The following is a 24,994-nucleotide window of genomic DNA, read 5'->3' as shown; positions in this document are numbered from 1 at the left end:
ACAGCTAACACATGGCAGAGGTGGTAGCAGAGCCCCGGTGTGTCTGATTCCAGAAGCCATGTTTTTTAACATCACGCCATCCTGCCGCCTACTCCGGCTTCTGAGTGACACCCCCTCTTATCTTACCCCTACAGAGAAAAATCCCAGCTTCAGTTAGTCCGTTAAGACTTTGAAATTGCCCGTGGCCATGTACCCTGCCTCCCTGAGGTATAAAGCAGCCCCCCACCCCCACCCCGCCTTCCTCAGCCCTAACCCTGACCTGACCCAGACCCACTGATGAGGGCTTGGCTGTGTCTTCTGCCCCAGGACCTCCACCACGGACGTATCCAGATGAAAACCCTCACCAACAAGTGGTACGAGGAGGTGCGCCAGGGCCCCTCTGGCTCTGAAGACGACGAGCAGGAGCTGCTGTGATGGAGCAGGGCGCCCCGTCGGGCCCCCCCCCCCACGGCTCCCGCGACAGACACTCCGCGAAGGCCCCCGGTGCTGCTTGCCTCGGGCGGCCTCCTCAGGGCAGATGGAGGCGGGGTGAAGCAAAGGCCACGGTCCTTTTAAACCCGGCGTCCCCGGCCCTCGGAGCCAGCCGTCTGCTTCGGAAACAGTCATCCCCCCCAGGCCTCACTGAGCCGGACCTCTGCTCGCCGTGTTGCTTCTCAGCTCGCAGATCAGAGGGACCACGTGTCCAGGTAAATTCTCCTCTTCTGCACCCAGGGCGAGTAGTCCTCCGCCGAGCTGCGGCGCGTGAGGAGAGAAATGGCGCTGCGGAGCCCGGCCGTGACCGGGGCGGCCAGGGGAGCGCCGGCTCGCAGCTTCCGCCCTTCCCAGCCACGGCCTTCGTCCCGGGAGCGCCTGCTGAGGCCGGGATGGGTGCCTGTTCTAGCGGGGCGAGGAGCCAGCCGTTTCCCCTTGGTCATCGAGGTGCCTCCGGCCTCAGCAGCAGCAATTCTGACCTAAGCGCTGGGCTCCGAAATCTGGAAAATGTCACACTCCCCTCTGTGATGTTGCTTGCACCCCTTGAGAAAGAAAAACCGAGTGACAAACTTCATTACCTCTGACTGGGCCCTCGCGGGCCGTCTCCCTGTGTGGCAGGCAGTAGCTGCCCTTCTCTGGGAATACGGTGAATGTTCACGCCGGTGTGGAGCAGGGGCACATGGGCCCTTCTCTAAAGCCCCATTGGAAGCTTGGGTTTGGGGGTGAGGAAGCCTAGTCTGTGGGGTCAGAGCGCCCTCTGGAGGGAGAGGCTAGCGTTACAGGGCTTATGCAGGCCGGCATCTGCTGTCTTCTAATTGAGCTTAAATTCATGCACTTTTACAAAGTAGTGAGAGCCTAGCAGTTACCTCCCCCACTCGGTGGACCTTATTGTCCATAGGCCCCATTTCCTGGGCTCCACGCAGTCTGCCCACTGTTTACCTGCTACCACCTTCCTTCCCTCTCCCAGTTCTTTTCCATCTTGGGTCCCAGCTCGCCCAAGAACTGGAGCAGGGGCCAGAGCGGCAGCCCCCTGCGCTCCTCCCTGCTGCCCCCACCCGGGACTCGCCCACGTGCACACCCCCTGCCCTGTCCCCGTGGTCCCGGCCCCTGGGCCGTCTAGCAGGGGGAGCTGCCCGTCGTGTCCAGATGAAGCGGTCACTGACTTTCACATCCGCGCCTCACACCTGCTAGCCTTCACCCATCTGTGGGCCGGTGGCAAATCCCCTATGTGGCTCAGGGTCCCTGCCTTGGGACTCGGCACCCTCTGGCATGGTTTGCTTCATCATGTGCGTTCCTTGGTTCTCTGTGGGGACACCGTGGGCCAGCACGGACCCTGGGCTGGCAGCACATGTTTCCATCTCTTCTGCCTCAGGCGGCAGGGCTCTGGACGTTAGCAAGGACTGAACTCTCCAGGTCTCTGCTGCCCAGACCCCTTCCCCTTTCCCGAAAGAGTGAGGCCTGTCAGGCTGGAAGCATATGGTTTCCTTTCTATGCATGAAAAGTAAATCTGTACTTGATAGGGTTAAAATATGGCCATTTCTCTTTTTGTAACCTCCTACTTTAACCCCTTAATTTAAGCCAAACAGGAGCATTTTACTCCACCTCATACCTTCACTGGAGGAGTAATGCCATCGTAATTCTGGCCTCCATCATGTCCTACTTGCTTTTAGGGGAAAAGTAAAAGAAGAGGTCAAAGAGGGAGGGGACCTTGTCCACCCCTGGAGGGAGGTGGGCAGGGATCCCCGACTAGAGTGTTCTCTCATTCCCAAACCCATAAGTAATCTTTCTTCCTTGAAATTCAGGGTGTGATCTCAGAAGTGCAACTTGCATTGCAAACTCAATAGTTTACCAGAAAATTTAGTGGGGAGGGAGCTGTGAGTTCATAGATAATAGCAGTGAAAACAGGATCTCTTCGATTCAGACTGCCCCTGGTCACCAGGTCCCATCTGGCCTCCCGCTTTTAGCTGAGACCTGAAAACGACACTGAAGTAGAGAAGGGTCCCCGGGGTGGAAAGTCCCCAGGGCCTGGCTCAGTGGGCAGGGGGCACCTTTCCTGGCAGTTACCAGCACCAGCTTGGGTCTCCTGTGATGGGTCTTCTGCCCCCCGCTGGCTAAGGGAGGTTTGGCAGGCTGGAGAGCATTCCCACGAGGACAGGTGTGTGCCCTATGTAGGAGATGGGTTTTCCCATCCATATCATGGAGATGGGTTTTCCTGGTGGATTTTTAAAAGTGTCTTTGCCTGAGAATCAGAAATGTGCTGTTGGCTACCTTTAGCGTACCTAATAATTCTACTACTGGGGGCAGTAAATGCCTAGTCGATTAAAAAAAATATCCAGCATAACTCCAATTTCCCACAAATTTACTTCGTTCTGGGTCTAAGCCATGGGACAGGGAAGCCACAGCACATAGACAAGGTCACACTTTAGGGTGAGGTGAAGGCTATAAAGTCAGTGAGGGCCTCTGGGGAAGCTGGCCAGTCAGCTAGTTAGCCAGTGAACTAGAAGGTGCTTGCCTTGGGGAGCCATGTGGCAGCAAGCACCCCCCCCCCCCCACAGCAGGCCTAGCGATTTTGAACTCTTGAAATAAGTCACATGGCCTGTCGTTGTAGGACTCCTGGGAACAACCGTACCCCGAAGCTTGTGGTGTGGGTGTTACAGGGAAAGGAGGCGGCTTGCCCTAGGTCCCCCAGAGATCAAGTTTTGGGCTAGGCTAAGCCAGGGCCAGGCAGGAGGAAGGTGGCTCAGTTCCACAGTGTGGTGCTCACTGAGCCCAGCAGCAGAAGCACAAACCTCCCGCACCCAGGCCAGCTACCTCTCTTCACAGTGGAAATGCTGGCCAGGCCTTGGCTGGTGTTAAGGCCAAGGGGCAGGGCCTGGCCCATAATGTCGGTGATCCCAGAGGACCCTAAGTCAGCCTAGGGGGGTCCTGGTTTGCCTGCAGATTCCTTTGTGTGCCATGGAATGTGGAGAGATTCGTGAGTGGGGCTCCTCCTCCCCTCGGAACCTATGTCAGAGTTACAGACTTGGCCTCTGGCCTCGGGGGGTCTCGGTTCCACATTCCCACAGGGGCCCGCACATTTGGCAGAGTCCTCAGCGGGGTGGCCACAGCCGGGATCCCACTTCTGCTTTGGTGGGGAGGCTGAGGGTGGGGCAGGGTGGCGGTCAGCTTCTCCTCGTCCGAGTTACGGATGTCAAAGGTGCAGGCCTTAGAACTGGTCCCTGATTCAAGTGCAAGGAGGAATCAGCATCAATGATCTGCCACTAATTAGGACTTTAAATGCAAAAAAGAGAGAGAGAGAAAAAAGGCACCCTGATCCTCCCCTATTCCCTCCAGAACACGTACCCGTTTCTCCTGCTGGTTGACGGTAGGAAACCAAATCTGAACCGTTCCCGAAACAGCAGCCAGAATCATTAAGAAGCTGCTGTATGTACCAGGAACTCCGTCTCCAAAGCCCTAGGCGATACGTCTGAAATGCAAACACCCCTGTGAGAGGAAAGCCTTAAACAGCGAAGTAGCCACCCTGCCTTCCATTTGGGTTCCTGCGATTTCTCACGCAGATGGAGTCAGACATTCAAGAGCTTCTGTTGCTGTTGGCCACGTGACAGAAGAAGGCTGCCTTTATGTTTCCCCTGGGCCGTCCCATCCCACTGCCCACCCCATTTTTTCACTTTCCCGCCCCAGCCAACGTGGTCCCGGAGGGAGAAAACGTACTTGGCCTCTCTCACCGGCGAGTCGGTCTCCCAGGCGGCTCTGCGCGGACGGACGGGCCCGACTGGGGGTGAGAGCACCTCGTGCCCTCAGGAGCAGCTGCAGGAGCCTGGGCCGCGTGACCGGACGGGGAACGTGCAGACGGTTGCTCAGGAGGGAAAGGTCACCCGTCACCTTCGCGAGCCTGTGCTCCCAGGAGCCTGGCAGCCACGTGGAAGAGCCACGTCAGCACGTTCTTGGCGCTCCCTTCTCGAAGCCCCGGCCCTGCTCTGAGGAGCCTTCCCGCTACCGGCCCGGGAAGGCTTGTCACTCGCTTCGGGGCTTTGAGGTTGGTGGCTCACCCGAGGCTTTAATGTTTTCTCCAGCACAGCCTGTGCCAAGCTTGAGTTGTTCTCAAGGTTAATCAGAAGTTTGAATTCTTTTGAGTAACTTTCTTTGTAAAAACGAAGGAATGTTTACAGTGCTGCTTTTTTATTTGTTTTGAGACCTTGGCGAAGGTCAGGCTTATCCTTTGTCCTACCCCATGCCACGTAAGTCGTAAGAGGTATCTGTCAGGTCCTGGTTCCTGAGAAAGGATTTGCTGCTCCTGTCGATGAGATGGGATGGGGGGGGGGGGAGGAGGTAGGTCAGAGATGGGGCGCCTGTAGCTGCTCTGCCGGAGCCCCTGCTTCACCTCACTGGACTCTTTAAAGAATTCAGAAGCGGATGGCAAACAGTAATGTCACTGGATACTTATTTAGAAATAAAAACTGACGCTGCTGAATCAGAGCCAGTTCCTGTGTTCGTGTTCAGGTGGCTTCGCAAATACATGGGACTCAGCTGTGTCACCACCTACCAAACTCGGGGGCCAGCAGCAGACGTGTCGCAGACCCGGGCCTGATTCCTGCCCCCAGCCCTTAGCGAGGAGCCCGGAGGCCTAGCCTCCCGCCGGCCCACGGCCGCTTCTCCCCGCGGGGGCTAGGGACCCATCCTCCCCAGGGCTCCCTGGGCTACCGGTCTCCTGGCGCCTGGGACAGCAGATCAGCCCCGACGGGCCTCTGCCGGGCGGTGAAACCAGGAACACGCGGGTCCGTCCTCCAGGTTCTCAATCCACACACACAGCTGGAGGAGGCTCTGTGGAAGGTGGTGGCGTTAACCTGTGGGAAGCCTGGAGCTTCCGTTCGTTTTTACCCCCTCACCCTTCCAAAAGGCATCCAAAGCTGCTTATGGTAACAGGCGCAGACACAAAACATGTAATAGTGAAAGCAGGCAGGATGGCCTGTCCTGATCCCAGGCACTTCACCAGAAAGTGAAGAATGGTTTTTAACATCTTCAAGTAGTTGAAAAAAAATTCACAAGAATATTTCATGACATGAAAATGATAGGAAATTCAAATTTCAATACCCATATAATAAAGCTTTGCATTTTTTAGTTAAAAATTCATAGGCTGGGAGATGCCTGGGAGGCTCAGTCGGTTGAGCATCCAACTTCGGCTCAGGTCATGACCTCGCAGTTCATGGGTTCGAGCCCCGTGTCAGGCTCCGTGCTGACAGCTCAGAGCCTGGAGCCTCCTTTGGATTCTGTGTCTCCCTCTCTCTGTGCCCCTTCCCCCCGCTTGCACTCTGTCTCTCTTTCTCGCTCAAAAATAAATAAGCATTAAAAAATTTTTTTTTCGGGGCGCCTGAGTGGCTCAGTCGGTTAAGCGTCCGACTTCGGCTCAGGTCACGATCTCACGGTCTGTGAGTTCGAGCCCCGCATCAGGCTCTGGGCTGATGGCTCAGAGCCTGGAGCCTGCTTCCGATTCTGTGTCTCCGTCTCTCTCTGCCCCTCCCCTGTTCATGCTCTATCTCTCTCTGTCTCAAAAAGAATAAAATAAACATTAAAAAAAAAAAAATTTTTTTTTCATGGGGGTGCCTGGGTGGCTCAGTTTAAGCGTCTGACTTCAGCTCAGGTCATACCTCGTAGTTAATGGGTTCGAGCCCCGTATTGGGCTCTGCTGACAGCTCGGAGCCTGGAGCCTGCTTCAGATTCTGTGCCTCCCTCTCTCTCTGCCTCTTTCCCACTCACACTCTGGCTCTCGTTCTTTCAAGAATAAGTCAACATATAAAAAAAAAATTCATGGAGGGGCACCTGGCTGGCTCAGTCAGTACAGCATGCGACTCTGGATCTCAGGACCATGAGTTCAGGCCCCACGATGGGCATAAAATTCAGTTTTTTTAAAATTACGGAAATTTTTTCTCTCTTGTTACATAAGTACTGACGTTAACTTTTTTTTTTTTTTTTTTTTTTTTTGGCCTCTTGGCTCCCAAAGCTGAAAATATTCACTTCCCAGCCATTTACAGAAAAGCCTGCCCTAGAGAAATTCTTACACACTCTTGCCCCAGGAGACACCTGTAAGAATATTTGCAATAGCACATGATTAGAAACAAGCTTAAATGTTTCTCTCCAGGATAAGCTGTGGCAGTCACGCAAGGTATTCTGTGCAGCGGTGAGAAAGGATGGATGAACAAGTGAAACTTGCATGAACATATCAGCACAGATAAATCTCAGAACAGCGAGAGGAGGGGACAGCAAGCTGCTGGCGAGCACGTATAAAACCACGCGAAACGACGTGACATGAGGTGCTTAAGGATGTGGACAAGTGTGGTGAAAGTGTAAGGGCTGGGAATGTTGACACTGGGAGCAGGGGCTCATCTGGGGCAGGGAAGGGAAGGTACAGAACTGCATTTGAACCGCATTCCCCCCACTCCGGCTTCACCTATCTCTGATGTCTCGTTTACTAATGGAACCATGGGCAGCCAGGAGTGAACCCTACCTGTGAAGTTGCAAACCAGAGCCTCTGTCATGCCCCACTCAGTAGAGGGGAGGGGTGTGTAACTGAGACTCGCTCCCAGGGGCCACCCCACACCATGACTCCCTCCTCTCGGTCAACAGTAGGTCTCGTCATAGGTGGCGAAATTAAAATCCGTGATGGCTTTCCTGGAGTCCCTGAGAACCAGGATTCCTAGCATGGGAAAAACAGACTGATGAGGTTAAGTAAAAATCCTATAGTCCTGAATTTTAATTTAAAGTAGAAGTGTGATCTTATGACATATTTTGTTCTGGAAAGAACGTCAACTCTGCTCATAAAAAAGACCAAGAAGCAATGACTAGCCCAGTGGCAGTGAGCATCCCTAGCTCTCACACCGTGGTCTCCAAATGTCACTTCACAGTGACAGGACCCCTCTCTGGAGAAACGTGATTCCAGGACCTGGGGAGGAAATGTACAAGATGAACTTGGAGCACCCTGTCCTACCAGAGAGTGGAGGCAATCAAAGGTTTCAGGGTCAAGTCAAAAGGATTCAGGAAGGACTGGAAGAGGTCCCTCCTGGCCAAACACAGGAATCTGAGCACCAATAACAATAATGTATAGGACTGAAATATTTAAAACATACTGAAATCAGTGAGTTCATACTTTAAAAAAATCAGTCGCTGTTGGGGGATTCTAAGGCATCAACTCATTAGTAAAAATAAGGCAAAGAGGGGCACTTGGCTGGCCCATGACTTGACTTTTGATCTCAGGGTCATCACTTCAAGCTCCACGCTGGGCCTTAAGCTTACTAAAAAAATGGTAATAATTGGGGCGCCTGGGTGGCTCAGTCGGTTGAGCGTCCGACTTCGGCTCAGGTCATGATCTCGTGGTCCGTGGGTTTGAGCCCCGCGTCGGGCTCTGTGCTGACAGCTCAGAGCCTGGAGCCTGTTTCAGATTCTGTGTCTCCCTCTTCCTCTGACCCTCCCCTGTTCATGCTGTCTCTCTTTCTGTCTCAAGAATAAATAAATATTTAAAAAAAAAATGGTAATAAAGGCAAATAATTAAGCGTTGATCTCGCTTAAACTAGACTACTGGTAGTCAAATACTAGCTGAAAGAAGTTTCATTTTCTTTTCAAAAAAATAATTATAAATTTACAGGAAGTTGCAAAACAATAATACTAAAAGGTCCCAGTACCCTGCACCCAGTTTCCTCAGTGGTGACATCTTGCACAACTACAGAAAGTATCACAACGAGAAAACTAACATTGGTACAAGCCACACATCTTGTTCAAATTGTACCAGTTTTACATGCACTGGTGTGAGAGTGTGTATTTAGTTCTATACAATTTGATCACATATGTAGATTCACACCACCACAGGGAAGTTTCTTTTTATAGAAGTATCCCAGTTGCCAAACAAAGAAGGAATACTAGCATTGGAATATCTACGTGTTGCAACTTCCAATGAAATGACCGGTCTAAGGACTAAACAGTCCTAATGGCTGCTACTCTCCCAAAAGGAGAGAATCCAACATCATGTGCCTCCTGATGAAAGAATACAACATCCCCAAAACTCAAACCAAATCTGAGCAAGCCTCAAAAGTCAACTACCATGAGATATGCCACATTAATAGAATGGAAGACAAAAAAAGTCACCTCAGTCGATGCAGAGAAAAAGCATTTAACAAAATTCAAAACACTTTCATGATAAAAATACTCCACAAAGTAGGAATAGTAAGAAATGACCTCAACATAATAAAGGCTACATATGAAAACCTATGTGTCTGGGTCGCCTGGGTGGTTCAGTCGGTTCAGCATCCGACTTTAGCTCAGGTCATGATCTCACAGTTTGTGAGTTTGAGCCCTGATTCGGGCTCTGTGCTGACTGCTCAGAGTCTGGAGCCTGCTTCAGGTTCTGTGTCTCCCTTTCTCTCTGCCCCTCCCCTGCTCGCATTCTCCCTCTCTCTCTCTCTCTCTCTCTCTCTCTCTCTCTCAAATATAAACATTAAAAAATTGTTTTAATTAAAAAAAAAGAAAACCTATGTGTCCCAGTGAACATCATACCCAATGGTAAAAGACAGAAAGCTTTTCCTCTAATATCAGGAACAAGACAAGGATGCCTACTCTTGCTACTTGAGTTCAACACAGTACTGGCAGTCAGCCAGAGCAATTAGGTAAGAAAAAGAAATAAAAGGCATCCCAATTGGAAAGAAACAAAATTGCATCTATTCTCAGATAACAAGATCTTATATGTAGAAAACCCTAAAGATTTCACACACACACACACACACACACACACACACACACACACGAAACCTGTTAGAATAAATGAATTCAACCAAGTTGCAGAATACAAAACTAGCACATAAAAAAAAAAAAATCAGTTGCCTTCTATACATACACAATGAGAAATCTGAAAATGAAATTATAAAAACAATCCCATTCACAGTAGCATCAAAAAGAATAAAATCATTAGGAATAAACTCAAGCAAGGAAGTGAAAGATTTGTACCCTGAAAACTATAAAACATTACTGGAAGGAATTAAAGAACACACAAATAAATGGAAAGATATTTTGTGTTCATGGGTTGGAAGACTTCATATTATAACAGTGTCCATACTACCCAAAGCAATCTACTGGTTCCATGCAATCAATCCCTGTCAAAATCCCAATGGCATTTTTGCAGAACTAGAAAAAAATGGTCCTAAAATTTATACTGGATCTTGGGAATGCAAGCTGGTGCAGCCACTCTGGAAAACAGTGTGGAGGTTCTCAAAAAACTAAAAATAGAACTACCCTACGACCCAGCAATTGCACTACTAGGCATTTATCCAAGGGATACAGGTGTGCTGTTTCGAAGGGACACATGCACCCCCATGTTTATAGCAGCACTTTCAGCAATAACCAAATTATGGAAAGAGCACAAATGGCCATCGATGGATGAATGGATAAAGATGTATACACACACACACACACACACACACAATGGAGTATTACTCAGCAGTAAAAAAGAATGAAATTTTTTGCAACTACATGGATGGAACTAGAGGGTATTATGCTAAGTGAAATTAGAGAAAGACAAATATCCTATGACTTCACTCATACGAGGACTTTAAGACACAGAACAGATGAACATAAGGGAAGGGAAGCAAAAATAATATAAAAACGGAGGGGAACAAAACATGAGACTCTTAAATATGGAGAACAAACAGGGTTACTGGAGGGGTTGTGGGAGGGGGGATGGGCTAAATGGGTGAGGGGCACTAAGGAATCTACTCCTGAAATCATTGTTGCACTAGATGCTAACTAACTTGGATGTAAATTTTAAAAAATAATAAAATTTAAAAAGAAAAAGCTGGTGGGGGAGGGGAACTCCTCCTCTTCCCTGAGAAATTGCTTTTCACAACTTGTCACAGGCTTGTCACAGTATGACCACAGAGCTGATATGAAGATGTTGGAAGAAAATGAAATATTACTTATCTGTATTGTGAGCTGGAGAAGAAAGTAGAGAGTGGGGCCATCATGCACCAACCAGATCGTCCGTGATTCTCCCAGAGTAGCAGCTGGGTCAGGGACCACTGGCCTTCTTGGACTTTCAGACCATAGGTCAGGGAACATTTTCTATAAAGGGACTGATAATAAATATTTCCAGCTTTGAGGGCCACACAACTGTTCAACTCTGCTGCTGTAACCTGAAAGCAGCCACAGATATGAGCATGGCTAGGTTCCAACAAAGCTTTATTTATGGACATTGAAACTTGAACTTCATGTAATTTCCACATGTCATGAAATATTGTTCTTCTTTTGCTTTTTTTCCCCACAATTTAAAAAGGCAAAAAAAAAAAAATTTATACTGGATCTCAAGGGGGTACCCTGAATAGTTGAAACAGTCTTCCTGATTTCAAAACATATTATATACAAAGCTACAGTAATCAAAATACTGTAGTACTGGGGGGCGCCTGGATGGCTCAGTTCGGTTAAGTGTCCGACCTCGGCTCGGGTCATGATCTCATGGTTCGTGAGTTCAAGACCCGCATCGGGCTCCGTGCTGACAGCTCGGAGCCTGGATCCTGCTTCGGATTCTGTGTCTCCTTCTCTCTCTGCCCCTCCCCCGTTCCCACTCTGTCTCTGTCTCTCAAAAATAAATAAACACTGAAAAAAATTAAAAAAAAAAAAACTGTAGTACTGGCATAAAGATAGACTTAAAGACCAATGGAACAGAATAGAGCCCAATAAACCCTCGCATATATGATCAAATGAGCTTCAACAAGGGTACCAAGAACATACAATAGGGCAAGGACAGTCTCAACAGATGGTGGTGGGGAAACTGGAGATCCAAACGCAAAAGACTGAAGTTAGACCTTACCTTACGCCACATATAAAACTTAACTCCAAATGGATTAAAGGCCTAAATGTAAGATCTAAAACTATAAAACTCCTAGAAGAAAACGCAGCGAAAAGTTTCGTGACAGTGAATCTGGCAACAATTTCCTGGATGTGACACCAAAAGCACGGGTAACAGAAGCAAAAGTACACGAATGGGACCACAGCCAACGAAGACTGCGCTTCGAAGGGAAGCCGCCTCTGCCGCTCAGGCACCCTGGCCCACACCCCTCGCCCCGGCACCTGCCTCGGCCTCGGTAAGGGGCTCCCCACAGTCAGCTGAAGGCTGCCCCAGAGAGTCCTAAACGCGACTGTCCAGACCCTGGACTTCTCAGAAACAAGGCGTTCTCCTATGAGGGAATTTCAGTTTCTCTTTCCTTCTCGGCACAAGTCCAGGGAAGGGACCCGTCGGATGCCCTTTCTCTGCGGCTCAGGCAGCCTAGCCCACGGCCACGTGCTCACCTGCTTCAGCGCCTGGCTCCGCCTACTCAGGCCTTTTCAGGCCCAGTGGAGATTCCAATTTCCACTTGCCTTTTCACTTTACATACATCAGCTGGGATTGCCCAGCGAGCCTGGCTAAAAGCGGAGCCATGCGGCCGGGGAAGCAGTCGAGATCGGGCCATGGCTCCAGCTTGGGTTGTGGTGCTGGTGACCGTGGGGCTGGGCTTGACCAGCGCGGGCCCTGTCCCCACTTCCAGGCCCCCCCCAACCAGGAGGGGCTGCCACGTGGGCAAGTTCCCACCTCTGTCGCCGAGGGAGCTAGAAGCCTTCAAGAAGGCCAGGGACGCCTTAGAAGAGTCACTCCCGCCGAAGAACTGGAGCTGTGGCTCTCGCCTCTTCCCCAGGACCAGGGACCTGACTCGACTGCAGGCCTGGGAGCGCCCTGCGGCCTTGGAGGCTGAACTAGACTTGACGCTGAAGGTCCTGGGGAACGTGACTGACTCATCCCTGGGCGTCGTCCTGGACCAGCCCCTTCGTGTGCTGCGCCACATCCACTCCGAGCTCCAGGCCTGTGTCCGGGCTCAGCCCACGGCGGGACCCAGACCCCGCGGCCGCCTGCACCACTGGCTGCACCGGCTCCAGAGGGCCCCAGAGGAGTCCCAGGGGTGCCTCGAGGCCTCCGTCACGTTCAACCTCTTCCGCCTCCTCACACGGGACCTGAAGTGTGTCACCAGTGGAGACCTGTGCGTCTGAAAACCTGGACCCGACCCCAGCCCGTCCGGGACCCAGACCTTCTGTATGCACCAGGCCTCATCCTTCCTTAAGTTATTTCCTTTCAATCCCTTATTTATGGACCTGCAGCCCCGCTCCATAGCCATAGGAAATGTTTATTTTTCTACTTTTGTGCAATGTGCAGCAAATAAACAGTAAGGAAGAGAGAAAAAAAAGAGCCAACTGCTCCGGAGATGGAGAGAACAGAGGAACACGTTAAACAACAGTGGGAGCTGCAGTCGGCAAAGTGCAGACTCTAGAGAACTCTAAAGGACTAAAAATCCAGCTTGACAAAAACATTTCAAGGAAAAAAAAAGAGAAAGATAGGGTCCCTATACTCTACACGAACAGCTTTGAGGGTAACGGTGATTTAAAGGTCTATCCACGAAATGCAATGTGGAGACCTTATTTGAGCCCTGATACAAACTGTTTTTAAAATATGAATTTAGGGGCACCTGGGTGGCTCAGTCGGTCGAGCGTCCAACTTCGGCTCAGGTCATGATCTCGCGGTTCGTTGAGTTCGAGCCCCGCGTCGGGCTCTGTGCTGACAGCTCGGAGCCTGGAGCCTGCTTCGGATTCTGGGTCTCCCTCTCTCTGCCCCTTCCCCGCTCATGCTCTGTCTCTCTCTGTCTCTCAAAGATGAATAAACGTTAAAAAACAATTTTTTTAATATGAATTTATACAACTGGACATCGGAACATTGACTGCCTATCTATCGCTATTAAAGAATTATAAAAATTTAGATGTGATAATGGTATGGTGTTTTAAAAGTCCCTTGTCTTTTAGAGACACATACTGAAATATTCCACTGAAGCAGATGTCTGGAATTTCCTTCAAAGGAATTTAGGAGGGAAGTGGACGGACAGGTAAAAAGGAAACCAGGTTGGCCACAAGTCGGTAGCTGTTAAATCATGGAAGCTGGGTTCATTTGTACCTCTTTTGTAAATAAGATGGCTTCTTAAATGAGAATATGGGCCGGGGGAGGGGGGTGGCATTTAAGCAAGATAATGGCTCATTCCTCTCTTACATAAAAACTCTGGAGGTAGGCAGGGCAGGCTGGCTATGATGGCGGCTTCTTAAGCATCAGGGACCCAGCCGCTCCCAACCGCCCCTCCCTCATCACTTGGCTTCCGCCTCAGAGTCTCCCTGGGCCGCTCCATTCCAGCCAGGAAGGAGGCTCGGGTGGGAAGAAGAAAAGATCCTTCAAAGACATGTCTGAGAAGCCACACGAACCACTTCTCCGTCCCACTGCCCAGACACGGCCACATGACCACGCCTGGCTGCAGGAGCGGCTGGGGAAGGCAGTCTTTACTCTGGATGGCCATGTGTCTAAAAATCAGGGCTTCTATTACCAAAGGAGAAAGGGTGAGAGGAGACGGGGGTTCAACTCAAAGTGTCTGCCACAGCTCTTCTCTCTCTCTCTCTCTCTGAGACTGGTAATCGGGCGGGCGGGGTGCCACAGATCGGTGCTCGAAGCGGGCAGCAGAGCTACTGGGCAGCTGGCGGGCACGATGATGTTAAACGTGCTTGTCGTTTACATACACAGATTAAGCAATCGGCTCTGAAGCCACCACTCTGCTCCGGGTGCAGCAGCGAGTGTCTGGCTTCCTCGGCTCTCCCAGGCTAGGTGCGCATCTCTAGGAAGCCGCTCTTCCTGGCGGTGCCATTTCCTGGGCTGCAGCTAAAACCCAACCCAGCTCTTGGGCCTCGGTCTGGCCCGAGGCCTGGATTATTTGTTCACCGGCGCACGAAATGGAGAAACCTGCTATTCTCTGACTGCTGAGATGCCTTGTAGGGGCCAACCCAGCAGTGGTCACCATCATGCAGAGACCCTGCTGCTACCAAAAGCCAGGATGTCCCAGGGCGCCTGGGTGGCTCAGTCGGTTAAGTGTCCAACTTCGTCTCAGGTCATGATCTCACGGTTCGTGGGTTCGAGCCCCGCGTCGGGCTCTGTGCTGACAGCTCAGAGCCTGGAACCTGCTTTGGATTCTGTGTCTCCCCCTCTCTCTGCCCCTCCCCCCCCTCAAAAATAAATAAACATCAAAAAAGTTTTTAAAAGCCAGGATGTCCCAAATCACAGCTGCTCTTATGCCACCCTCAAGATTTTTGCCACGTATCTTGCAAACCCTCCTTTTGAAAAACACTTACGTTGATTTTTAAAGTGATCTCTTGTCATTGCTATAGATGGAAAAGCAGTACGGCCTGCTCCAGACAGAAGGTAACGGAACACCTAGCTAAGACTCTGCCTAAGGCTCCGAGCCTAACACCTGCTTCCTCTTTGGTAAAGACAAGCTAGCGTTAAATGGACTTTCTCCTTAAGGCATTTAAACGGATTGAAAGAAAAACGTAATTAATTTTTTTCATAATGTCCTTCGATGTTATTTAATGCCTGTCAGTCACCACCAACAATCATTTCTCCTGGAGTATGTAGTCCCACTCCTAAGAAACATGGCTGAACTTTGCACACCTCAGTTTCCCCACCTTACAGGTGGGGATCGTAACACTACCTAGTTTACAGGATGACGGAGACTATTCTGTGGAATCACGCATGTGAAGGGTCAGCATGCAAAGTACCCGGCTCACAGAGTAAGCACTCGAAAGCGGGGCTCTCATCAAGTTATCGGTTTTGTGGAAGAGAAAATGAGAGTCCTGTCATCAGAGGATACAGCTTGAGCAAAACAAACAAACAATCCAAGCAGCCCAAACTTCAAAAGCAGCAGGGAGGGAGGGACATAAAACTCCAAACACTTTGTTTAATAATGGAAGACACTTTATTATTTTTTTGAGTCATCTCTCAACATTTCAACTCTTGATAGAAAGCAATCGCAAAACATCTGTCTTTTTAAATTAGCATGTATTTACCCATCTCAATCACAGCAACCTCATACAGTAAGGTACACGCCAAGGACACGGTCAGAGATCTCCTATTCCAGTCTATAAACACGGTATCTCCATGATGACACGTGTGCCGGACTTTCTCTCCCAGGACGAGGTGGGCACTCCTGCTCCTGCCCACCGTAGAAGCTACCTGGCCTCACAGTCGCTTAAACGTTCCTGTAGTGCTGGAGCGATCTGGGAACGAAAAACTAGAAAACTAGAGCTCTCAGGAGTAAAACAGGCATCGACACTTCCGAAACGTGGGAAGGAAGAACATCAAAGATGATGACCCCAGAACGGGCTGGTCTCAGTAATAAAGGTGTTGAAACTCAGCTGTATATACACATTGAGTATCTACATGTGCTGTACTAGATATATAAAAAAGAGCCACAGAAGATTTGGAAAACCTTAAAATCACTCCACTGCATTGGAAGAACATCAGCAAATTCACAGTGGCCTCAGGATTCAGCCAGAGCTCAATGTGTTCGAGAGCCGAACACCTCCTTTCTACCAGAAAACCCACTGCACGTAAATTCCTATATTCTGTACATCACAAACACGTATGGCTAAAATATGTTAGTTCACAAGGAAGCGGTTTTTAGTTTCAAACTCCTGCCCCACTCCTGCTCTGCACCCCAAAAGCAACATCCAGGGGTCATTCACATGAGGAGTTTAAGGGGCCTTCAGGTTTGGAAGCGCTTAGGCTCAGCTGAGCATCTCAGGAGACGTCCGTCTGATGGGCACACGCTGACTCGGGCCCACTTTTAGTGCAAAAAGATCACCGACGTGGCAGAGGAGTCCTGGAAAGAGGCGAAGAAGGCTGAGATGGAGGGGCGGGGAGATCCCAAATGACGTTCCTGCTCAAACGAGACTCAAGAAGTTCGGAGTGCAGGTTCACACGCAGCAAATGGCAAAGACCAGGCTGTAGGTCCACAGGGTGAGGTTCCTGAAGGGTCACTAGGGTATCACAGTCCGCAGGTGCACAGAACTCCCGGCCCGCACTAGCCCCCTAAGTGTATGCTGGAGGTAGGTATATAGAGATTTATTGGAGGGAAGACAGTGGCTCGCCACCAATTCTGGGACATCGTCTGTTCCTCCTCTGCCCCCACACTCTCTGCTCTACCCTTGGGCTGTGGTGTGTGTAGGACACAACACGGAAGGGGAGGAGACCCTCCCTTGGAAGACTAAAGAACCCAGGCCATTTGTATAAATAGCTACATGATCAATGTTTTAACCACTGTGAAACACACGGCAAGTTGAATATTTATTTAAAAATAAATCTCAAAAATATCTATTTACAGTACAGTAAGAGGGGCATGTGCAAACAACAGAAAGGGGGAGAAGTCCATCCTGCCGTGGAAGGTCCACGCTTCAGTGCGTCGGAGCAAAGTGCACAAACGCCACGGGCTGAACTGAGCTGTGGTGGCAACAGGATGCCGTTCGGTGAATACCGGACTCAGTCCACCTTTGAAACCCAGACGGGTGGAAGTCAGGGGCGGGGAGTCCAGGAGGGGATCCTTGTGTCCGGGAAGGGGGTGGCCAAGGGATGAGCCACTGGAAGAGGCCCGGTGTGGCAGGAGGGCTCATTTCACAAGCCAACAGGCCTCTAGCTCGGCGCTCCAGGTGGGCGTTTGGAGGGGACCTGGAGGGCCCTTCCCAGTCCAAGTTGGCTTTGCAGTGGGAGGGGTGGGGGTGGCAAGAGTCTCCGAGACAGAAATCTTCTTCAAAAACAAACAATGGAATAGGGAGTGGAGAGATTAGCAAAAATGAATGTGAACGGAAGTGCCACCCTCTCCCTTGTCAGGTGACAAAGCAGCCATCAAAGGAAATACCTGGGTCGCCAGGTGAACGCGCACGTGGTGCGGGCGACCCCACGATCCCCTGACACCTACACGGTCAAAGGCAGGCCTCTGCTTCCGAGATCAATGCGTGAACACTTCTTCCCTGGGGGAACCCAGAAAGTCGGTGGTGTAGCCCTTGGAGCAGGGGGGGTGCAAGGTCGAGTCTATCTGTACACGAGATGGGAGAGCTGGGTGGACTTGTAGTTCAGCTGGTTGTTGGGCATGAACTTGTGCAGCTCACTCTTTTTGCAGCAGGGGTCATAATGGTAGGCGCCGAGGCAGGTGTCGCAGGAGACTTTTGAACACTGGGTGCAGGTGTTGGCCGCACCCGGGCGGTTACAGAAGCCACAGCGGGAGGTGGCTGCGGCCGAGGGCTTGGGTTTCGGGTGGAGGTGCGGCAGCCGGTCGAGGCCCTGAGTCTGGCCCGCGTACTTGTCCCGCAGAGACGACCCGTGGGCCAGGCTGTCGTGGGCAGAGGCCTTGCCGGGGAAGGCGCCGGGCCTGGGGGCCGGGGGACCGGCAAGCAGACCGTCGCAGCGCTGGCAGAGGGAGGAGCTGCAGGACAGACCGCAGTTTTGGCACTTGGACAGGGCGGACTCTTTGGCAGGGGGCGAGCGCTTGTGGTAGGGGGCGTGGGCATCATTTCTGAGCAGCCACACGTCCGGCCGCAGGGCGTCCTGCCTCCGGGACGCGGCCCTCGGCTCCGAGTCCGTGTACAGATCCACGTCATCCTGAGCGGAGAAGTACGTGCCACGCAGCGGGCCCAGACCGTTGTTCGGCGAGGGGGGCGGCAGGTCATCCGGGCTTCCGTGGGCGGAGCTGGACACGGCCAGGAGCGAGGGGGACGGGCGGACGATCTCGTCCTTGAGGCCATCGCCCACGTCTGCGGCCACCGGCTCCTTCCGCAGGCTCAGCGAGGCCTTCAGGGGCGGCTTCCGGCTCTCCCAGTAGCTGTCATAGGCGTCCACCGACCTCGAGGGCTTGGTCACCCGTGGCTTGTAGTAGTCCTTGGCCGCCCGCTCGCTGGCTGACTTCTGCAGCGCCACGCGGGCCATGGAGGCCGTCAGGTGCTCCCGGCCCTCAGCCCGGCGCCGCAGGGCCTCCGAGCAGCCCCGCACGTCCTCCGCGCTGCTCTTGCGCTCGCTCACCACGTCCAGCTCGGAGTAGCCCTTGTCCTTGACTTGTGAGTGGATTTCCAGCATCTGCTCACACTCCACCTTGGCCAGAAAGAGCTCAAAGGAGACCATCTTCACCTGGAGGGTCTCCACAAGCTCTTTGAGTTTGTACGCAGTCCCTAACTCGGGCACGTAGCCCATGTAATGCAGGATGGCTCGGATGTCCTCTTCCAGCAACGACGACTTGACGTAATAAACGAAGGGGCCCGTGTAGGTCTAGGAGAAGGAAGGGGGCAGAAAAAGAGAGGCGGGATTTGCTCTCTGAGGCACACGTGGTCTGAGCACACCCGTGTGTGAGCAGGGGGAGGAGAGAGGAGGGAAAGATCTCAGCAGTCCCCCCCCCTCCTCCCCGCCGTGTAGCAGACAGAGGCCAGCTGGGCACACGGGGCGACGGGAGCTGCACGGGCACCGCCTGGAGCGGGAGGGCACAAAGCCACCAGCTCCCTGTTCGGGCTTCCGCGGCTCTGCACCATTTGAGGAAACAGGGCAAAGGTGGTGAAGAGAGGGGACCAGAGCCGAGGCGGAAGCCCAATGAGCAGGAAGAATATTCCTTTCTGGATTTCTGCGGAGTTCTGAAGAACAAAAGCCTGGCTTTGTGGCAACTCTCCTGAGCCATCGCTGCCTTCGGAACGATTCAGAATTCTCTCGCTCTCTTAAATCCATCCTCCACTCTCCTGTCTGTTCCCACTTAGTGCGAACCGCCTCTCAGGGGACCCCGGCGTCTGCAGCAGCCTCCTAACTGGTCTCACCGCCCCACTGGTCTCCTTCCCATACAACAGAATGCTTTCCAAATGTAAACCCGATCCGGGTCTGCCTTGCCTCTCGGCCTACTTAGGGCAAATTCAAGCCCTTTGCCCTGGGCTTCGAGGTCCCGCGTCACCAGGGTGCTGCCTGCCTTTCCAACTTCACAGCTTCAGACGGGAGTTGCCAGGGGCAGGGACTCAGTAAAGAGAGGACACTGGTCAGACCGGCAAGGTGGGGAACAGAAGGGGGTACTTCTAGTTGTTGGACCAAAGGCGGTGGGCAAGATACCCGGACGGGTCTGCAGGCAGAGGAGGGATGTAACTGGCACAAGCCCTCTCAGGTCGGACTGGGAGGGGCAAGAAGGGAGACCGGTGTGCATGGCCCCTCCCCAGACCTTACCTTGATGCTTCTGAATTCCTTCTTCCACGGGTAGAGGAAGAGGTTGACACCGACCGTTTCCAGCACACTGAAGGCGCAGGCCAAAGCCCGCAGGCTGGAGGAGCTCAGCGAGCGCAGGGAGCTCTCCACCACCTCATAGAACTGGATCAGCCGGAATCGATAAAAGGGATCCACCTTGTGCAGGCTGAGCAGGGTCGAGGCTGCGACCCGCAGGTACTCATCGTTGCCAGGCCGCTGCTTGCTGGGGGTGGCATCCACTTTGCCCTCGTGGAACTGCACGTACTTCCGAAATAAATCATCCTTGTATTTTGTATCCATTGAACTGGGCTTCCCCATCCGATCCAGGGACAGGGGGGCTACCTTATCTCCTCCATGGCTTCTGGGTTCGAGGCAGTGACATCGCCAAAAGCACTGACATGCTGCCCACCTGGACTAGGGGCATGCGCTGGAAGGGGAAGAACAAGAAGCACATCATTCCTCGAACGGGTCCACGTACCAGCTTGTGGCTGCCGAGGCAAAACGCAAGTCAGAACTGGCCTGAGCTACAACTGGGCACCACCAGCCCCGGGCCCCTCTCTGCGCATCCATGCAGCACATTTAACTGAACACGTACTATGTTGCAAAGCTGTGGTAGAAACAAGACAGGTAGGTCCTTGACTTTGCTGAACTCATAAATGAAGAATGTGATTAGGAGCACCCAACCTGGTTTTGTAGGGAGGAGGAGAAAGTTTAAAAAATCCCCCCCACCCCCTGGAACCAGGGCGTATTATGCTAAGTGAAATAAGTCAGAGAAAGACAAATATCCTATGATTTCACTCATATGTGGAATTTAAGAACCAAAACAGATGAACACAGGGGAAGGGAAGGAAAAATAAAAACAGGGAGGCAAACCATAAGAGACTCTTCAATACAGAGAACAAACTGAGGGTTGCTGGAGAGGAGGTGGGTGGGGGGATGGGCTAAATGGGGGATGGGCATTAAGGAGGGCACTTGTTGGGACGAGCACTGGGTGTCATGTGTAAGTGAGGAATCACTAACTGGGTTCTACTCCTACACTGTATGTTAACTAACTTGAATTTAAATAAATAAATAGGTATCTCCCTACCCCCACCCCAGGCAATGAAGGTTAGACTTGAAGGATGAGGAGTTTGCCAGGCCAAGAGTGGGAGGGGAATGTAACATCAGAGGCGTCCCTAGGGAGGAAGGCCCTGAGCTAATGCTGCCAGGCACTCACTCATGCACACTAATGCCCTTCGTCTTCTTAAACCACCCTAGGAGACACGGGCACTACTACTCTGATCCCCGTTTTACAGGTGCAAAAGCCAAGGCAGAGAAATGTAAAGAACGTGCCCAAAGTTACAGAACCACGAAGAGGCAGGGCTGAGATGAGAGCCCTGGCAGCTGGGCTCCAAGGTCGACGCCCTTACCCACCACTCCCTGCTTTCCTGAGGCAGGAAGGAGCTTGGCGAACACAAAGAAGGCCAGGATGGCTGAAGCGGCCAGGGGGAGGGAAGGGAGTGACCAGAGATGAAGCCGCAGGCACCAGCAGGGCAGGATCCTGTGCCTTGAGGCTCAGAGAGCAGAGCGTGTGAAGAACTGTGTATTTTATTCCAAGAGGCATGTGAAGCCCCAGAAGAGCTCAAAGCAAGGCAGGGAGGGCCGTGATCACATCTGCAACTTTAAAGGAAGACCACACTGGCTGATGCCCCCTGGAGGATCTCTGACAGCCTGATACCTTAGGAAAGGTTTACAGTTCTCCAATACCTATAGCTTATTCCCCTATACTTAGGAGAGGTTTACAGTTCCAATGGACAGGACAGAACATTCTGAGTTGGGGCACACCAAATTTGTACTTTTTTTTTTTTTTTAATTTATTTATTTTAAGAGAGAAAAAATGAGTGCACATGGGCACGAGGCGGGGGGGGGGGGGGGGCAGTTAGAGAATCCCAAGCATGCTCTGACTCGAGGCTCGAATTCATGAACCGTAAGCTCATGACCTGAGCCAAAATCAAGTTAACTGACTCAACTGCTGGGCCACTCAGGCGCCCGAATCTGAACACTTGCTGTCTGCGGGGCCACTGGTTAGAACACACACAGAGTAACCAGCATGGTCGGTGCCACAATGCTGGGAGCAAACCTGCATTCATCGAGGGTACTGCCGGGGCCACAGGAGGCAGCACAGCACAGATCTGATCTATGAACAGATCCAGAAGCCTGACTGCCTAAGTGTGAATCCTCGGTCTGCTTCTCTGGGCCAGTCAGATAAATTGCTCAGCCTCTCTGGGCTTGTTTTCTCATCTGACAGTGGGGGTTGATCATAGTACCTAGAGTTCAGAGTCGGTGTAAGGATGATGATCAGGATATAAAGGTCTTCAGAGAGGGCTGGCTCGAAATACGCCCTTGAAAAACATGAACAGCTATTCCTGGTATCTGAAGGTGCTATACCCCTGCCAAAATGCCAGGCGTTTTCTTTTATTTTTTTTCTTGAGAGAGAGACAGAGCAAAAGCAGGGGAGGGGCAGAGAGAAGGAGACACAGAATCTGAAGCAGGCTCCAGGTTCTGAGCTGTCAACACAGGGCCTGACACAGGGCTCGAACTCGTGAACAGTGAGATCATGACCTGAGCCAAAGTCGGACACCTAACCGACTGAGCCACCCAGGCACCCCTAAAATGCCAAGCATTTTCAAGAAGGTAAGGTGAGCGTGGGCAAATATCTCCAGCCAGGTGGGGGATGTGCATTTTCACAGTCGCCCATCCTGACCACAAGCTCCACGGGTGCAAGGACCCTGACTGAATTACTCAGTAAGGTAACAAAGCACAGAACCAGAGGCGGGCAGGGTACGTGCTTCAGAAACACCTGCTAGCTAAGTGGAGGGGGCTCCTGCTGGCTGTGGAGACCACATGGGACTGAGAAGGAAGCTACAGTGAGAAGGGACAGGCCCAGCAGTCCTTCAGATCTGAGTTCAGCTCAGGAAGTGCTAAGGGCCCACAAACCTGGCAACGATCATGACGTCAATAAAATCATCCACTCTCAATGAGCCATTCACCTGGCTTCTTCACAGTTTTGGGGAGACTCCAAGGATCTTAACCAGGAAGTGAGGGGTGAGAGGTGCAGGAGAAGCGGGGACAGAGAGGCCACTTTCTCCCAACCACTGCCCTCCCAAGGGAGCCCCGTGCTTCAACACATACACCCAAGGAGCACAGGAGGCACATGAAAATCCATTAGGATAAAATTCTACCTCCTGACCAAGGCCAAAGGCTTCTCATGGTCTACCCCTGCTCATCTCTCATAGCTGTCCTCCCCTTCCAAGTTCCACCCACACAAACCTTTCTGTTGTTCCTCAAACACGCAAAGCTCACTTCTGTCTCAGGACCTTTGCCCGCGTCGTTCCTTCTGCATGTTCTTCCCGATTCTTCCTGTAGCTGGCTCACATTCGTTTTTCGGGCCTCAGCTCCAATGTCACCCCTCAGAGGCCTCGCTGACAACCCCAGCTCAGGGACTCCCACTTTCCCAGTCCCTCATTACCCCATTATCCTGGGGTAATCACCAGCTGAAAGTGTCGTTATTCATTTACTAACTTCCCCTCTTGGTACCCCCACCGTAACCCAGCATGCTTCACAAAGGCAAGGACCACATCTGTTTCATTCACCACAGTGCCTGGAACACAGCTTCGCACACAGTAGGTGTTTGATAAAACAGGAGAAATGAATGAGGCATTCGTGATGCCATGCCTTCAGCTTCTCATTGAGCTCTCCCAAGATTCCAGGGAGGTCAGCTCCATGACAGGACATGCTGTTAAGCAGCCAGAGCTACTAGACCCAAGATTCCAAGCCTGACCTTTTGAGGCACCCGTGTTCCTCCCATACCTCCAGGACTCCTGGGCTCAACAAGTATTTATGCAGCACCTATCTCATGCCAGGCCCTCGGATGGGTGCAGTGGGGGGATAATCGGGGGGGAGGGAGCTGCAGTTGGGAAGCCACAGCCCTGCCCTCGATCCTACTTACAAGAGGTCACTATCAATGTATGTATCGCAAGCCGAGAGAAGACCTCACTGTCCTTACCAGTAAAAACCGGTATGTATTTCCTATTTTGTATCTACAAGAGAAACTTCCATCCTGCCTTTGGTCCCAGGGACTATTTTTTGGTACGTCTGAGAAAAATGTAAACAAAGGGACATGAAGCCTCCTAAACGCGGCTGTGATTTTTCTCTGACGAAGTCAGCGCTGAGCCTATACACAGGCAGATCTTTTTTTTTTTTTTTTTTTTTTACAAAGTCAGCCACTCTCAAGCTCAGTGTCTGCTGCTCTGTAATCACATCACAGTCCACACCCGTGTTTGTTGCTGGCACACAATAGACAAGGAAAAGGGATCCAAATAGCCCAATCGGTGTTGGTGTTCCAAATCCTCAAGTCAAGGATGGGAAACCCATCTATGATGAATCTTGAGTCAACCTAGGTAGGTGAGGAAAAGGTGAAAGAAAATGAACGCTAAGAGGTAATTAAAGAAAGGGAGACGGGAACGAATCGTCACCGAGGTCCTGGGTCTTCTGCATCATCCCATTTAATCCTCATACCAGCTCTAGGAGGAAGCCAAAGGTCAGCCACGAAACAACCAGCCCAACAGAGCTCCCAAGGGTCCGAGCTGGAATTTGAACTTGGGTTGGCAGGCCCTGAGGCCTGGGTTTTTTCCCCGTTTCCCCCACTCATTTATTGCTACAATCTACCATTCACTAAGGGATCAGTACATGAGGGCCCTCTGCTGAGTGCTCAATGAAAATCAGTGAAAGCCACAGGACAGCCCCAAGGTTAAAGAGGAAACTGAGGCTCAGCGAGGCCAAATCACTTGTCCTGAATCACAGGGAAGGAAGAAGTAGAATCTGAGGTCCGCACCAAGGTCTGATGCCCAAACCCTGACTCAAGCTCTATGCTGCTTCTGGGCTGCACCTGCCGGACAGCTCTATTTGAAAGGGCTAGGCTAAGTTAGAACATCCCATGGCAGGGCAAGCAGACTTGAGTTCTAAAAATTGCTATAGTAGCAAAATTCCCATCTTCCCACGCCGAAGGGGGCTGGAAGAGCTGCAAATCTCTTTAAGATGTAAGCTCAAGGGCCAAGGGAAGAGGCTGGCCAGAGACCGGCCAGTGGTAAAGCAGCTGACATCATCCCTCCTGAATACATTTTCTGAGAATACAGGCTGCATTGTAGCTGGTCATAGCTGGTGTCTTTTCTGAGCATAGAGCCAGCAATTTATTCCCAGCACTCTGCAAGAACAACAAAAAAACACGCTCTCTGCAAAAACAGCGTGGTTACAGGAGACTAGACAGCGCAATGACAGAAGCCGTTAATTTCTCCAAGCAACCCAAGGATTGGAGCGCCATGACGTGCCAGTCTGGTGGGGGGGGGGGGGGGGGGGGGG

The 24,994-nt window shown here is 51.7% G+C and overlaps 3 protein-coding genes across 5 annotated transcripts in view; 2 read left to right on the top strand and 1 right to left on the bottom strand.

Annotated features, from left to right (window-relative positions):
* SLC9A8 (solute carrier family 9 member A8) overlaps positions 1-2,836 on the top strand; it is a 68,009-nt gene extending 65,173 nt beyond the window's left edge. For both annotated transcript variants that reach the window (XM_049650619.1, XM_049650620.1), the window contains one exon: positions 307-2,836. In XM_049650619.1, coding sequence (XP_049506576.1) covers positions 307-414 — 108 coding nt within the window. In that variant the 3' untranslated portion in view covers positions 415-2,836. The remainder of the gene's footprint in view (positions 1-306) is intronic.
* Positions 2,837-11,468: 8,632 nt separating this feature from the next.
* Positions 11,469-12,882, top strand: LOC125936498 (interferon lambda-1-like). The gene has a single exon (XM_049650626.1). The coding sequence runs from the start codon at positions 11,953-11,955 to the stop codon at positions 12,523-12,525; it is 573 nt and encodes a 190-aa protein (XP_049506583.1). The 5' UTR covers positions 11,469-11,952; the 3' UTR covers positions 12,526-12,882.
* A 3,789-nt stretch (positions 12,883-16,671) lies between these two features.
* SPATA2 (spermatogenesis associated 2) overlaps positions 16,672-24,994 on the bottom strand; it is a 10,180-nt gene continuing 1,857 nt past the window's right edge. Inside the window, exons 2-3 of one of the 2 annotated variants that reach the window (XM_049650621.1) lie at positions 19,580-20,024; positions 16,672-18,652 (exon numbers count right to left, since the gene is read on the bottom strand). In XM_049650621.1, the coding sequence (XP_049506578.1) occupies positions 17,426-18,652; positions 19,580-19,915 (1,563 nt within the window). In that variant the 5' untranslated portion in view covers positions 19,916-20,024 and the 3' untranslated portion in view covers positions 16,672-17,425. Of the gene's footprint in view, positions 18,653-19,579; positions 21,493-24,994 lie in introns of those variants that run through there. The other variant, XM_049650622.1, reaches the window with a different exon arrangement.

The sequence above is a fragment of the Panthera uncia genome (assembly GCF_023721935.1).
Source record: "Panthera uncia isolate 11264 chromosome A3 unlocalized genomic scaffold, Puncia_PCG_1.0 HiC_scaffold_11, whole genome shotgun sequence".
NCBI classification, from domain to species: domain Eukaryota; kingdom Metazoa; phylum Chordata; class Mammalia; order Carnivora; family Felidae; genus Panthera; species Panthera uncia.
This window is presented reverse-complemented; position numbering and strand designations above follow the sequence as displayed.